The 16121-nt window shown below is 40.4% G+C and overlaps 1 protein-coding gene across 1 annotated transcript; it reads right to left on the bottom strand.

Annotated features, from left to right (window-relative positions):
• Positions 1-825: 825 nt before the first annotated feature.
• Positions 826-11441, bottom strand: LOC135489055 (homeobox protein MSX-1-like). The gene is made up of 2 exons (XM_064774151.1): positions 10859-11441; positions 826-2730 (listed from the first exon to the last, which is right to left on the bottom strand). The coding sequence occupies exons 1-2, from the start codon at positions 11319-11321 to the stop codon at positions 2300-2302; spliced, it is 894 nt and encodes a 297-aa protein (XP_064630221.1). The 5' UTR covers positions 11322-11441; the 3' UTR covers positions 826-2299.
• Between the last annotated feature and the right edge of the window lie 4680 nt (positions 11442-16121).

Genomic DNA, 16121 nt, shown 5'->3' with positions numbered 1-16121 from the left:
AATGATGTTCAAAACTCTTTAAATGATCTTGACAATACTTAAAACTACTTTAAATGATTTTGACAATACTTAAATGACTTTCGTCTGGCTCGGATTCCCTTGTGTAGGATTCCGAGTGATGTTATTTAAGTTTTCAGACAGAAGACTGGGAAGTTCCGGTTAATTAACGGGATTGACGAGCTTAACACCCATACTTCCACCCGGCGATATCACAAGCTCTCGCCTTTTGGATAGGGGAGGGGATTGCAGACATAAATGCAACATTTTGTTCTCATCTGCAGCCTCTAAAACATTATACCCGTATACCTGAAGGTAAATATTGAACCAGAGGGTTTCGAAGTTTTGAAAGGAGAGGACATTTTTCTTCGGAGACACTTATAAGGTTACACCGGCTTTACCTGAAGGTAAATATTGTCCCAGAGGGTTTCGAAGTTTTGAAAGGATAGGACATTTTTCTTCGATGATACTTATAAGGTTACACCTTTTCTTCAGAGACGGCAACTACCGCTCCATCGGCGGGAAAGCCAAGCCTGAATGCTGTACTGTCTTGAGATAGTCCATAGAATAACCCTGACTCTTGTATGACTTTGAAGACGTCTTCTTTCATACGACATGTACGTCTTACCAACATTCAGGTAAGATGAAAAACTGGACGCTGCGCCGAAGAGCACGAGGTTATTTCTTCTTGGCGATAGAAGAAACGTATTTTGAATGTAGCTATTTCGTCCAAAAAATCGTTTGCCGAATAATGGTGACCACCAGCAAGCCGATGGATCGCTTCGGTTTCTTCATTATAATCTAAAAAGAATCAATATGAGAAAGATATCATTTTATGAACTGTTATCTTTATTTAACCTCTGACGTTTATTATTATACATACATGTTTACGAGAACGACTATTTTACACCATTCATTTCATAGAAATTGAATTTGAATCCATATTTACAAAACAAGGATCTCCCGTCCAGTCTTTTCTTCCTTCTTAAGTACTGTGTTTACAGTCTAGTCAGTTTTTAAAGGCATGATTCGTTCGTGTAAATTGTTCTTGTCTGTTAAACAAGTAACCAGAAATAAAACTGGCCGTAGAAATGTTACCGGACTCGCCAACATGATGAAAATTGGCACGTGGAGTACATCTCCATCGGTGTTCGCAACAATAATGTAGAATTATCAACTATCAAATTTCGAACGATCATGGCCTTAATGATAACATGAAACAAGGAAATAAGCTTTACTCTGTAACCTGTGTCAATAATGTCAAATGAAATTAAATGCAAGCCTTTCTTCGGTTTTGATGTTCTATTAACGCACTATAGTATGCTGATTTCTTCGAGACAAAATGTATATGTAAGTTTGTGGTACAGCAGTTTCTTACGAATTATGGTGCATTCTACATGTATGTATGGTACTCAAATAACTATCGCGCCGCTCTGCCAAGCTTGCATTCAATTTTCGTCTTTGCAAATCCTCAAATCACCAGGGTCTGGCTGCAGCAATGAAAAGGAGATAACATGTTCTCAGAAACTACGGTTACTGCTTTGTGCAGTTTTCTTGTTATTACCCTCCTTTGACAAATATGTCGATAAAAAACGTGTGAGCAATACCAATCCCTTCAGATAAATTATAAGAAATTTGCCCGCACAAAGAAACCTGGTTATCTCAGTTCCACGGTAGCGCCGGACCAGTCTCACGAGGGCCGTCAAGTTGTACGCCACTGGAAGAAATCGCCCCCAATTAATTGCAATAACAGCTTTAATTGTCGCTGAGCTGTAATTGATTAAATGTTTAATTGTCAGTTCTCGAGATCTATATCGCCCTCGCGACCCGCGCGCAGTCTTCCGTGTCATTTGTTAGGGGTAATTTGGCCGAGACAAGACGCTATCGCACTATTTTCACAGTTCAGATGGGCGGCCATCTTGGCTTCGGTTCCCCGAGGAATGTGTCTTATTGCTCTACTAATTGCCCGTAGTCCGTATAGGAACATTGCCCACGATCTTATATTTCCTCAGAAGTTCCAAGGGAATAGTTTATCACATTATTGCACGTTTAGTGTATTGAATTGTGTCCCGGTAATTATTTAGCAGTTTGTTTAACGGCGCAAATCACCCTTGGAAATAAATGGCTCCACTGGGGATGAGAAAGTCAGCCTGTACCATTGGAACCCAGGCTCCGTGCTTCGAATCTCGAATCAGATTGGCTATAGGATTTCGGTTGCCACAGTGTGATTTCACGCTGATATCTGCAGTCTGCCGGAACACAGACCAGAGATCGTAACTGAGAGTCACGGTTCAACATGCTGTCAATGTGGAAACACAAGACTAGAATGTGACGTAGGATGTGCCGCGTAGAACCCGTATGGAGAAAGGAAATGCTGCATTGGAACCTGCGGTCGATGAAGATTTCCATAGAGGGCAGCAGCAGCGGGAAATGTCACTCCTAATGCCGGCGGAAGCATCGGCTTGGCGGCCATTTTTAATTTTTCTATTTCTGCCTCGTGAAGTCTTTTCGCCTTCGCCCGTCGATTTTGGAACCATATTTTTACTTGAGTCTCTGTGAGATTTAACGATGCTGAAAACTCTGCACGTTCGGCTATTGATAGATATTGTTTTTGTCTGAATTTTCTTTCTAAAGCTAGGAGTTGTGATGTCGTAAACGGAGTTCTTGGTTTCCGGTTTGTCTTATGCTTCCTAAGCGTACACTTGTGTGGTATTCGGGGAGGACTTCCGATATCTGCAAAATATAGAAGAGATAACATTGTAGTTCACATCTTAGATACGCGAGTATGTAAAATATCGACATTATATATCCGTCACCAGAGGTCAAGGCCATCGAGTCACCGAAAGTAGCGATCATGGTGGCTCGACTTGAGCTGGCCTCTTACTTCTTTTAGTTCTCTGCCGACTGAAAGTAAGCCAACATCTTAAAATTCTGTCCATGCTGTTTCCTGTAATAAAATAAAAAAAGGCTGCGAGCAGAAAGCTGTTTCCTTGTAATGTGGTATATAGAACACTCGTACGGTTGCGTAATTTAGACGGGTATGAAGAGCAACAGCGGCAACAACGATTAGTCTGACGTTAAATTTTTAGTGAATGTTTCTGCAATCCGCAGTAATTGAGACCATGTCGGAAAGCATGACTGCAAGTTAGTGCATCTTTGATGCCATTTATCTCCACCGGAACATATCGTCAGACACGATACCGTCTGACTGGCGACCGCCTTGGTCTGCAGACGGTTGTTTACTGGCGACAGCATCGCCTTCAGGTGAGCTGAACTCTGGGGCGATGGGATCGGAAACCAAAATGTTTGCATGGTTAAAGTGATCAGTGTTTGCATTGGATATCCCCATGATCATCTGCTTTAAGGCTTCTAGTAGTCCGCAGACACTATTCTCAGATGTGCTGATTGGCTGGCCATCTGTAAACAACATGATTTTGGGAATCACAACATTGATTCGGCATGTTCGTTGGGATTGGTTCTATCAAGATTGCAGGAAACCCCCGGAGGAGACCTGAGCCGAGAAAGGTCAAGAAAATTACAACCTCGAGTGGAGGTTTGTAATGGTCGTGTACGTCTGCCATTTTAGCTACATGTAACCGAAAGTAGGTTTCCCATTTCTCCCTTTCTTGTAAAGAGGCGAAATCAGGATTTGATGTTAGTTCCGGTGGTATTGTCCAATCAAAAAATCAATTCCTCCGACTCCGGCGTGCTTATTTGTAATCCACCACTTCAGGGTTCTATCTCCTTTCGGAACATTTATTGCCCAGCCGAGGTTAATACCAGCATTTGTTCTTTTGGACATCCGCGTCGCCGTTTCATTTTTTTTGCACACCGATGCACACACTCTCATATTATACTTATATCTGTCATCCTCATGCAAAAAAAGCGCGAGGCTATTTGTTTTTCTCATCAATATCCCGTGAATCCCCGCGCGTATACGGGGACCACGCGATGACAAATTCATAACAAGACGAAGACGGATCTCCGCTGGCGAACTCCCCCACTGTCATCGCTCCGTCATCACCTCACGCCGTAAAACAAACTCTCAGCAACCCTAGACGGCCGCTATCAACATTGGCAATTGGTTAGTTTGGATGCTACAGTATTGGATCACGGCTGGTGCCACGGTTTGCGCCTCGGCAGTGCGCTCGTCGCCACGCAAAGGTATGTTGTAAATACACGATGGCGTCTTACAGTTATAGGTTGTTTCATTTTGCAGGGAACAACATGTTTCCGCCAAAGGTTATCTACAAATTGCTGTCATACCATACATGTATAGCCCCGAATAGTAGCCAAATGAAGGGCATCCTGTTTGCATATTCGAATGTTCCAGTTCCGCCAATAAAAAATCAGCAGAGGCGTTTTAAAAAATACAGAATGGTCGATTACTGCAAAAAAGTATTAATTCTGTTTTAGCCCCATGTCAAAGACATATGTTCTTCACTCACATCACTGACAAGAATGGTCCTTGTCCACAAATGTTCACCATAAAGATGGCGATTGTCTTACAATCGCATTGTTCAGTGAAATCACAGCTGAAATTTAGTCTTGATGAAGCAACTGTCGTGTTGGCCTCCATCAAAACTTATGTGGACAGCGATTAATAACTATTTCTGCTATATATGTACAGAACTAGCAGAGAACACTGCTGACAGAACGAACAGAAACAACTTATCTTGGCACCGACCATAGCAAGACAACCCGCGCCACGTTCGTCTGCCGCACTTTTTCTTTATCATAACTAATGAGAAGTTTATCACTTTTTATCGGAATGGGTTCATCTGATACTTCGATACTGAAAACTTATATTTCACTCGAGTAATTGCTTGTGCTAGATGAGGTTTTATTGGTGTTTTGTTCAACATCTCATCAGCAGAACGCCAATAAAATGTACCAAATGCACTTGTATTTTTATATTTGAGGTTTTATTGTCTTCTGCCATCTCTCGTCTGTGGGATAAAACCGGTTATCGCAGGTTCGCAGCGATTTAATCGCTCGCTTGTGTGGGACTATTCTGTACTATTATCAAATGTAAAACCATGTTTTTGAAGTGCTTTCTAAAAAATCTTGAAAAGTTTACCATAATATGTTTCACACAACATAACTTGGTCATGTACAGATAACATCTTGTATATCAATAAGGAAATTTCATCGTTTGACACATCGTAATTGTAACTATCAAAAATAATTGTTTGGCGTCATTTAAGATACAATATCCGGCGCCTAATTTATGGTTCTTGAACTTAATAGCCGCGTAGGCCTTTTTCTATTTCATTGCATGCAAAACGGCTAACACTTCCCAAGGCTTCATCCATCAATGGTGAACTTGCCGGTCTAGTTCATGTTGACATTATCCTAAGACGCCACTCTGGCGCAATGTTCCGTACTGAACATCACGCCAGCTTTTCATTACTTGGACGGCCTAATTTCGTGCTAAATTGACTTCGGAATGCAAACTCTGATCTGAAGCTTCCCAATGCTTGGGATCTTCATTAACTTTTGACCAAAGTTAGCGGCGCTCTGTGATTGTGTGCATGCTAGGAAAACGGATTCGAACCCATGCTCACCAAGGTATCTGTTGTGACCTATACTACATGTTGTACCTAACGGTTGCTGTCGGTCATGTTTGCAGCCCACGAAAGTGCACTTTGTCAGTGAGGACTATTTGAATAAGGGGGGGGGGGGGGACAAGCAGATGGGATCTAAATATTCTGTCCAAGATTTGGAAAAATAAATTCGTAACACACTATACCGAGCGGAATGTAGCCAACTCGACGACAGAACTTTAATTTGCCTGATAAGATTTCAACTTGAGGATCATGGGTCAATGGTAGGATCCAACTGTAATGGTTCTAATTAATTATCATAACATTTAAATCACCTTTTCGTTGAGAAAAAAACACCTAGAGTTGTAAGAATGCGCTGCTTGGAGTATCCAATGTGGTTTGGCGCGATGGCTGCGAGACTGGATTGATTTATATTAAGTCCTCCTTACAGACAACATTGATGTTATCATCGAATATTAGTCAAATAACAGACTAGTTAGAGAGAGTAGCAGAAAACAATAACATCGGAGGTTACAATCACTGTTGTTACAGGTCTGCCGCCGATAGATGTACATCATGTTACGATGTATTTTCAGTCTTCTTTAATAGATCTCTATCTTTTCTTGACTTTAGTTAAGTTGTTGGCGTTTGGTTAGAATAATTTATAAGCAATATTCTTCACTTATCTCCCCAGTCGAGATCATCATTTCATTTGACTAATAGTATCGTACGCGAACTACATGTAGTATTTTTTCGCGGAATATTCTTCAACATTCCAAGCTCCGTACTGTCTCTGGCGGGGCCGCCGAAAATGTTGAGCATGCGGATTATGGGGCAGTTATCGTGACTATCTAGCCAAGAGCAACAAGCGTCTGCAGTTACAGGTTACGCAAAGAGGAGAGGAACGCTTAAACGCAAACGGCTTCTCCTATGTTTTACACAACGCTGATAAGTCAACTTCGTGAGGTAATTTATTGTTAAGAAAAATCAGTAGTTTGATTTTTTTTCAAATTCGTTTATCCTCAATCTTCGTTATTTATTTTTATATTCCCGAAATTATCCAACACAAAATTGTGTGAGTACATGCAATTTTCACAAATAAACTCAAGCAACGACTCGTATGATGATCGACGCATTCAGATGCAGTAAAAATTGAGTTTTTAAAAGATTGCTTGAGCATCAATACGAAGTAGCCATGGTAATCAGGTGAGATCATTTTGAAGCCGAGTAACCTTATCAAAGCATCAATCTTGTAAGAAACCATCTTTAATGCAGCCTCACCGCCATATGCCTGTTGACAGGTGATCCCCAAGTCGCCAGAAGAAGCTGAGAGCGCCATTCTCAATCCCCGTGCGTCTAACACGAATTAGCTTCGGTCACAGGTTAAACTAACTCAGCTGTGGCTTGTCTCCAGTCTATCCTTAACACCACATTAATATTTTAACAGTTAATTGTTCCTCGTGGAAAAACAGAGTGACATAAACTGAAGTAATTAGCGAGTTTGATTTCAAAGTTTTCACAACGTAAACGCGTTTGTCTGTTTTGTGTTTTGTTCAGAGGTCTCTGGAGGAGGGGAATTAACTGCGAGGAGGTTTTGTTGGTATCTATGGTGATTAAACTTGGAGACAAGTTCTTGTCTTACTTCCAGATCTCGACAAAAAATGGCTGATCTAATCTCCGACAACAACAATATAAATTTTGGCGGCAACCTGAATGTATTAGGGATGAATGTTTCTTGACTTTCGAGTGAAAATGCTTAAAGTTCCGATTAACCTAAGCAGGTAAAACTTTTTTTGTGTTACAACTACTTATTTTGTCAAAATTATTCCAAAATGACGAACTTATTCAATGAGGTGTTCGACAATAGGCCAAGTACGGTACGTGTCAGTACAGTTTTCACACGATATATTGTCAAAATACTTGTAAAGTAGCATTACACTTCTCTAAGAGAGTAATATATGTTTATAGCCAATTTACCTTATCAAAACTAGGCATGTTGACCAGTGGTTTTATCAGTACTATCGAGTACGGAACAGCGTTCTGCTGGAAAGCATAGTAAGAATCCTCGAGTGTAATCTAAGTACATTGTATGTATTCAAAAAGTTTTTTAGATAGGTTTGGCCGAAGGTAATTAGCTGACCTCTTGTCATTTAATTGTAATGGTGTCACCACTAGTAATGTTACACGACCTTGTGCGGCCGTTTCTTCAGCATTGTTGTGCAACACAACTATCTTTTGATACATTAGTACCTTGGCCAGAACGATGGGAAAATCACTTCAGAAAAAAAGTCCACGAGCCGCCCGAGAACAAAATTCTCTCCGATTTTGGATCGATTGTCCAATCAGAAGACCCAAATTCTCCATCAGCGGTACAGTCATAGTGAGTAAGCCAACCACATGGCTCCTTATTTTGGAACGAATCCCGGCCAACTTTTGGAAAGAGGTGAGTTAAATCAATAATTGTTATCCTTCATCGGAAAAAATGGACAAAGGCATAATTATGCCGTTTATATTCATGAATACATACATGTATTTGGTATTAATGGATACAGTCTGATAGAAAAAATTGACCAAACATGATGCGTACACCAATGTATACGTGTAGCAAAAATACACGAAACTAGGGTTATATCAATATATTGAATCATAATTTTGAAGTCATGTAGATCACATACCAGCATAACGAATTTGATATTAGACTCAATGCCATTTACATGTTTACATATCTGTAAGCATGAATGGGAACGTTTAGTGGTCTCGGTCACACTGTCACACTGTCCTGCATTATCCATCACCAAACCGAAAACTCTATCATGCATGACGTATTCACATGTAAATACACGCAGTATGAGTGCAGGGGAGATATCAGGACAGGTCACTAGTCATCAAAATCTAGTTAAAAATGGTTATTTGATTGGAATCGATGTACTACATCTATTTTATGATATTATTGATACAAAAGCCCATGAAGTAATCTCAGTATGATCTTACACACCGCTCATTTGAAAAAGTAATTGAAAGAGTGCAGTGTCAGTGAATAAATCTCCCTTGAGTATTTTGATCAAGAAGCACCTCAATAAAAGCAAAAGTGCTTTAGTTAACCAGTCCCGATATCATCCCAATTTCCTGACTGCCAGTGTATTTATTCTAATGCTAATCAACAAACTGAATAAAACTAGATAATATCAGAGTTTCCTGCGCGCGGAGTCAGTGGGGATTACTCAGCCGACAATAAACGTCCGAGTTAGTCACCAGAGAAAGGGACAATCACTTGATGATAATGAGACTATTTAATTAGTGGCTTATCAGTGTTTTCTTGATTGATTTCTGGCTGCTTATCTAATTATTCGATCATTATCCTATTAGCAGCTCGTGAGCCGGTATCTTACATCTCATTCCAACTTCTTCAGTTTTGTTTGCTTGTTATTGAATAATTTTCCAACTTTATGATTCCCATTACCATTCACTGCACCCGAAACGTACAGAAAATTAAACATTAAATGTAATGTCGCCATCTTTTCTCATTTTGTTATCTTAAAAGATACAGTGAGTTTAATTTACAAACCTTTCTTAGTTTTCCTTCAATACGGAAGAGTTTATTTTATTACATGTACATTATTTATTTTGCCAACTCTTCTTAATTTTAATCACAGATGAATTTGATTTGCCCACCTTAGTTTAAAAATGGAAGAGTTTATTTTACCAAGTTTTCAATAAAGAGGTGTTTATTTTACCGACTTTTCCTATTTTTTACAGAAGAGTTTAATTGCCAACTTTCCTAAGTTTTTCATATAGGAAAATTTTCATGATCTTTTGACCTCTGCTGTGGAATATAGAACAGTTAGATTGAAAAAAATAAATAATCAAAGCTGTCATTTGATATCTAAAGAAAGAGAAGAAGATGTAATGAACTGTCCTGCAATTTTCAAGTGTTATGTCTGCAGCCGTGTCCGTTGATATTCGGCAGACTTGTCGAAAATAATTATGTAAAGCAATGTTGAAAATAAGTATTTTATAGGCAAGATAAGAACCTGTTTGATGTTGAAAATAATTATCTAAGGCAGGATGAAACCCTGCTTGATGTTGATAATAATTATATAAGGCAAGATGAAACACTACGTGATGTTGAAAATAATTATATACCGGTGCTGTGAGATGAATCTCTGCTTGATATTGATAATAATTATATAGTGTGATATGTGAAAGCTGGTAGAAGTTTTGAGTTATTTAATCATATAATGTTCGATGCAAGTTAAATGGTGAATTATCATACAAAAAAATCAAGATGTAAAACTTTCCAGCTACTTTGAGTACGTTTCAGAAAGTGTTTCGACTCCGGTAGCAGTATAAGAACATGAAATTAGACGAATAACTGTTGATACAAACAATAAAAGCAAATGTAAACTCTGGGTCCACTTTGAGCACCTTGTAATCTCTTTAAAAGAGTAGGCACTTGGGTTGAAGGAGTCTTGCTATTGGTGTTGGGATACCAAACACTCCATGGAGATAACTCGATTGGTGTGTTTGGGATAAAAACGCTTATCACGAGATGATTCAGTCGGCGACATCTGTCAAAATGTGAGTAATTTCGTGAGTTTACTGTAACCAACTTGTCTGATGCTGCGAGCGTTTTAGATATAAAATGTCACCTTTACACCACAAGAATTGATATACAAAGAATCAAATGTGAACATGAAAGACTCACGATTATTCTATCATCAGCATGCTTGGATCCATGTCTATAACTTAAATGATGTTTTTTTTGCAGAAACCCCTATTTTATGATAGTTTTTTTAATGGTAATAACAATAATTTAAAGGTTTTTTAACATATCAAATCCTGGAATAAGTATTTTTTAAAACTAGACGATGAATCGAACTGTTGTTGCCCTTGATATTTCTGAGAAATATCTCCGACAGCCAGATTAAGCAATAAATCGAAACAGGGTAGAGAAAGAACCGCCACTGAAACATTTCATAAAGATACGTTTAATTCTTCTTATAGTCCCAATATGCAATGCTTGGCCCCGGTGCTTGGCATACGTTTTAACCTATCGAAATTCAAAAAGCACAATGATAGCCACAATTCATTAATTGATAAATTGATACCATCCCAACGAAAACATTGGTGATACCATGTATCAAATTCTCGTGTATCATATACCGAGGAGATGATGATATCTTGTCTTGCAATGGCTGTTCCCCTGCTGGTCCACTCATTGCAAACGTGGTGACATATTATGTCATGCTACACTTTGCAAAGCTAGCAAAGCTTGACTTTTCTGCCAAAGAAAGCAATGATTACGTGATACTTACTTGGAGGTGGAGATAAATTTGCTGCTGCTGATAACCATGGAAAACTGGCCATTGTCTGCGCCCATTTGGCGTCCTGACTTAGTGCCGCAAACGGCGAACAGGCAGGACCCGTCGGAACGTCTGTCACAATTTTTGTTGAAGGAATTGGTGAAGTTTTACTGAGTATTCCATCGACACTGAACGAGGTAGAAGTCTTTAGCGGAGACGTCGTAGACGAGACGACGGCGTCCGTGTTTTTTGTTGATGTTGTTGAGCAACTCGAGTCGTCTGTTGATCTTTTACAGTCCGCGATTATAGAATCGACACTGAACGAAAGTCCTAACTTTTCCTTTGGAGATTTCTGTTTATTCTCACCCGTTGACTTGTTGTTGGAGTTGGTTTCTTGCGTTGGCGAATTCATCGTGCCTGGTCTTGTAAACGCTGAAGAACTACTGGTCTGTATACATGAAGACGCAGGCACCATCCCAACAGCAGGTAATCAACGCTGCTGCACTCTCTTCCTCGTCTCAGGAGTCCTTTTGTGAACTTAGAACACGCGCTCAAGCTAATATACTCCGGCAAGAATGATTCGCGCCTCGGACGATTCCGCTAATTTGAGACGACAATTTGGATACATTAGATTAAAATGGGATTTCCCGACGTTCTCTGGAAGTGACGTCACAGTGGGGTCGCCACCTAATTGGCTAACGCTAAATAGATAGTAATGCTCGGTAAATTTCTTATTTGTAGACATTAGCCACTTAAAGTTTATTGTATCCTTAGGCGGCTGGCATCGACACCCGTAATTGACTAACGGCGCTTGGTATTGGTCGAGATGAGCGGCCGGCTCAATGCAGTCAATAACACGATAGTCCGAGGGCGAGTGATTCCTTGGGGAGGAGGTCGAACAACAAAAGATTAGTTTAGTCAAAACATTATTTCAATGAGCTCATAAAAATTTATTCAGACGGATAATAAAGGTTATTTGCTGCGGGCACGGTCTTTCATGGTTTAGCAATTACAGGTGGGGCAGGCGTCGATTAACTGGGCTGGAATGCTGTACGCCGAAAGTTGTCAGGCCGGAGAAAGGGCAGACCGGACTGGACCCGCAAGAGGCGCCAGTCCCCGGCAAATCAAAGACAGGACCGCCCAAACACCGATGAAAAATCGCCAATCGAGAGAATTTGTGATGTCAATGCCCATGAATGGTTGTATTTATCGTGAGTTTCTGGAGTCAACTCTGCTGTGTTGCCTCGGGGTGTTCTGACACAGGTCTGTTCCCACTGACAAAGCGACCAACAATACGACCCCCGCTGCCAAATGGCGTTTTTAGTCTAGTTATCAAAACGATACTCTTGAGGTTCCCGGCGCCAAACGGGCCGCTGGATCAGGCATACTGAGATGGGGCGGTCGAATCTTACGGCTGAGCATACGTGAAAATTAAAGTACATTGTAAATTCTAAATGCATGCATTCATTCGACCATCATTTTCATGTTTGCATACAGAAATGTATTAACCATTAAAAAATACTGACATGGAAGGAAAAAAGGAAGAAAAAAACGTTTACAAAGAGTACATGTATATCGGTGTTAGGAAATATGAAAGTGGGAAAAAATAATGCATGGTCTCTATTATGACAAGAATAAAGGGAATTGAGAAGGTTCACCAAGTTGGCTTTCTTGTGTCCTTCCGCGGTCGACCGCGGGCATTACTTCGCCGTGTTTTCACTCATAATTTGAATACATTAACAAATTTAGCAAATTAATGACGAGTAATAAATAGATAAATATATACGAATCGTGTTGAAGAGATCTCCTTGATAGAGTTGACTGATAAACATTGACTATATTATTCGGTCGTAAACCCCAAACAGAGAAAAGCCACAATCCTTTTGATATCCATGTGAAGCAATTTACTGCTCAATATAAACCCTTTTACGATCTTTGAAGGTTTACTGCTCAATATTGTCCCAATAATCCTTTTCTTAGATAGGTGAAAATTTCACAAAATTGTTGTCGATTCATAAGTATTGCATGGTTGCAAATTTGGCGTTTACGACGATGTTCATGTTTTCGCCACAGTGTGAATCTCAACTTGTGAAGTGCTTCGAAACTAATGTACATGTATACTGTGCATCGACCTCATTAGTAGATGGATTACTGAATTCTGCGCATCACTTAAGTCATGTGCGATCATGCAACTCTGTCAACCAATGGCAGATTGAAATGCTTGCAGTTCATCTTCAAAGACATTTATTTCTTCATCGTACCTGGACAAATATTTACAGCCATCCGAAGTCGAATCGCAGCCCCCATTATTTAGCCCCGGATTTAGTGTTGCCAAGTTATTGGTGTTTCAGTGATTCCTTCACTGTTACGCTGTAGAAAACCGAAGGATGGCTATCGCTGCCACCTCGGTGAATGGCCTCAGAGACCGGGTCACAACATGCTGGGTTAGCGGCAAGAGCATATGGTGTACCACCGGTGACAATGTGTCTCATCGTCTTGTCGGGCAAGAAAAGGATAGCTCGAACCTAGAGTCCTTGAGAACAGCCGCGTTGACTTCAAACACTTGAAATCAAAATCGAATTAGTGCGGTCAACTCGAAGGTGCAAATTGCAAATGATTAAATTCCGAAGACGGCGGCGTCTTGGCGCAACCTGTTTTTACATGAAAAATATTATCTTTTGTGGACGGCGATCGACGTGGATAGGCGCCCACACGAAAGGGGGAAACGACCCGAGTGACGTGGTCTGACCGCGTATGAATACATTTACTCGAGTGGAAGTAATGCAACTGTCACCATGATGGTGTGTAAATGGTACGATGGAGACACACAGAACGTTACCTGCGGTTGACGGCAAGGGGTCCCAGGTATGCGGTGGAATGAAAGTGAAATATTAGGGAAGTGCTTAATCATCATTGAAATTTGAAAATGTCTAGCAACACCAAAAAAGGATCCCAGAATACAAAAAACTGACTGTATTCGCCGTCATTTCTCCTCCCAAAATGAACCACTATGTCACTACCTAAATCGCTTCTTTATTTGTGACCATATTGCCAATCACGTTCGTACTTCGTGCAGAAAAAAGCAAAATGCTGGTGAAAAAACGGGTGATATTGTTGCCCGGGTGAGATGCTAGAAAGCGCACAAAGCAATCGGTTTTTGAAAGTGTATCAGTTGAAATCGAAGTGAAGGTGAAATAATCTGCAAACAATATCACCAAAAGCAAAGCTGTCACAATTGACAAGATCATCCAGAACACTGAAGACTTAAGGACCTTCGAAATAATCGATTGGTATTAGGTTGCCGTTACCCTGGCGTGGGAAAGGCAACCTCCTTCACCCAAGCCTTCGAACAAGACAAACCCTTAAATGTGCTCCAATAAATCTATGCTTCATATCTCATGATATTTATGAAGTTGTCATCGCCCCTATAATTTGGCTTAGACTTTCTAAGTGGAACAAATAGAAACGGACAAAGAGCGAAATGTTCACAGTGACAGCGGCGGAGACGAATTGATGCGCTTCCTTACAAACTTGTTTCGCTGCCCGATGATGGCCTGGGGGTTGCTCATCAGACTGAGCGGCAAAGAAGGAGAAGCCAGTGTTTAAGGTTTAATTATATGCTCGTTGACTGCAATGAACGCATCGGCGGACGCTGAACAACCGCAGGAGACGCCAGGACAACAATACTCCACTCCAAAGCAATAGCAAACCAATGCGCTTTTAAATAAGAACAATCAAGTTGAAATTAGGGTAATTTTCGACCATTTTCGTGAATTAATTAATCTGTTGTGTCCTGGGTGATTTTCGTTGTTGTTTTACTCTCCCTGGGGAGAGGCAAAGATGGTCACCGTCTGTCCTCACCCTAAGGACCAAACTAATTAGAAGTGTTTTCCATCGTATTAATATTAAGCAAAGATTGGACCAACGCTCCCTCTTCACCTTAAGGGGTTTTCTTTCAAGGGTGGTTGGGCTTGTTTGGGTATGAATTATGTGCATTTTAATCCCTTAACAATTTTTAATGTTTTCTGTTTCACTCCGTTTTTGGAGCCACAGTTCAATATATCACCCAAACAAGAAACGCCCATCGCGCGACACGAGCTCTCTTGGGAGATGTTGAGTGCAAGCTCTTCAAAAACAGTTTAATTTACATTCCAAAATGTATGTTACTGTTACCGTCATTTTGAAAGAGGAAATAGAAATTTGGCGAGATTCTTTCTTCGTCAATTTGGTTTTCAGCGTTTCCCAGACAATTAGGGGAAACGCCCAGAACCGTAAACACTCAAAAAAGTTACACCAGTCCATCGGTCAATCTTCCTTGAGGAAAGTGGTGAACTTCCTGTCTTTCTTTCCGACTCTGTCATCTCGCACCTCACGAGATGTCTAATGCTTGATAGCGTGAGATTCCGGTATCTACATTGAGTGTCAGTTTCGTAACGCTGCAAACATTCGGTCCATGGTCGACCAATGGCCTCATCTCATTCCTATCTCAAGTCTCACACAACAGTCAGCAGACGACTTCTCGTGTTCTCGCCAGAATAATCAGTCTCGCGCTGTTAACGCCGTTATCGTTGCTAACCAGTCGATGTGCAAATTTCCAGCAATAAACGTGTGGCAGTGTTAATTCCATGTTAATTGCTAGTCAATTTAGAGTCGTCACGGGTTCGTGGACAGCATGGCTATTTGAAGCCTAATTATCTCACGCGAGGAGACCATTAACCAATCGTTCGTTCGAAACAATGCCAGAAAAAGCAAAACAATGCTTTTAGTCCAAAGAAAAACTTTTGACCAATGGCAAATGTATTTAGGTATTGAAGGAGGTGATGAGGTTTAAAACCATCTCATTCCCATGTAACACTTCCTTTAATGGCACACAAGTAAGTGTTGAGAAGCAGAATGCATAAAAGAACACGATGCATTTGGCTCTTTATGAAAGGAATTTTGACACTGGACCAGGAAACGGTGTGAAAGAAAAGGTGTTGAACAGTTTTAAAACTAAATGCGCTCTCTGTTTTACATCATTATTGCTGTATAAACAGTCTACTTAATTAAGACAACTTTAAACTAACTTAAAGTTAGTTTAACTCCCCTTATATTGTTTTTTAGTAATATCAAGATGAAAACAACTAAATTTTGATCCAAACGCAGCGAGGTAATTGATGGAACTGCCACCTTGCCTTCGGGTCGGGCGTTCCCCGTTTGACCGCTCTATTCATTTACAGCATTTGCTAAACCGTAATGATAGATAATTTGAGCATAATTGACTGTTTTTGTATCG

The sequence above is a fragment of the Lineus longissimus genome, chromosome 6, assembly GCF_910592395.1.
Source record: "Lineus longissimus chromosome 6, tnLinLong1.2, whole genome shotgun sequence".
NCBI classification, from domain to species: Eukaryota; Metazoa; Nemertea; class Pilidiophora; order Heteronemertea; family Lineidae; genus Lineus; species Lineus longissimus.
The sequence above is the reverse complement of the archived record's forward strand: the minus strand, read 5'-3'. Positions and strand labels throughout refer to the sequence as shown.

Bases quoted from the DNA above. Each gene is read 5' to 3' on its own strand.
- LOC135489055 (XM_064774151.1), bottom strand. From the start codon at position 11,321: ATGGTGCCTGCGTCTTCATGTATACAGACCAGTAGTTCTTCAGCGTTT. The intron at 2,731-10,858 runs GTAAGTATCACG...TATATTTTGCAG, and splicing joins AAATTTATCTCCACCTCCAA to ATATCGGAAGTCCTCCCCGA.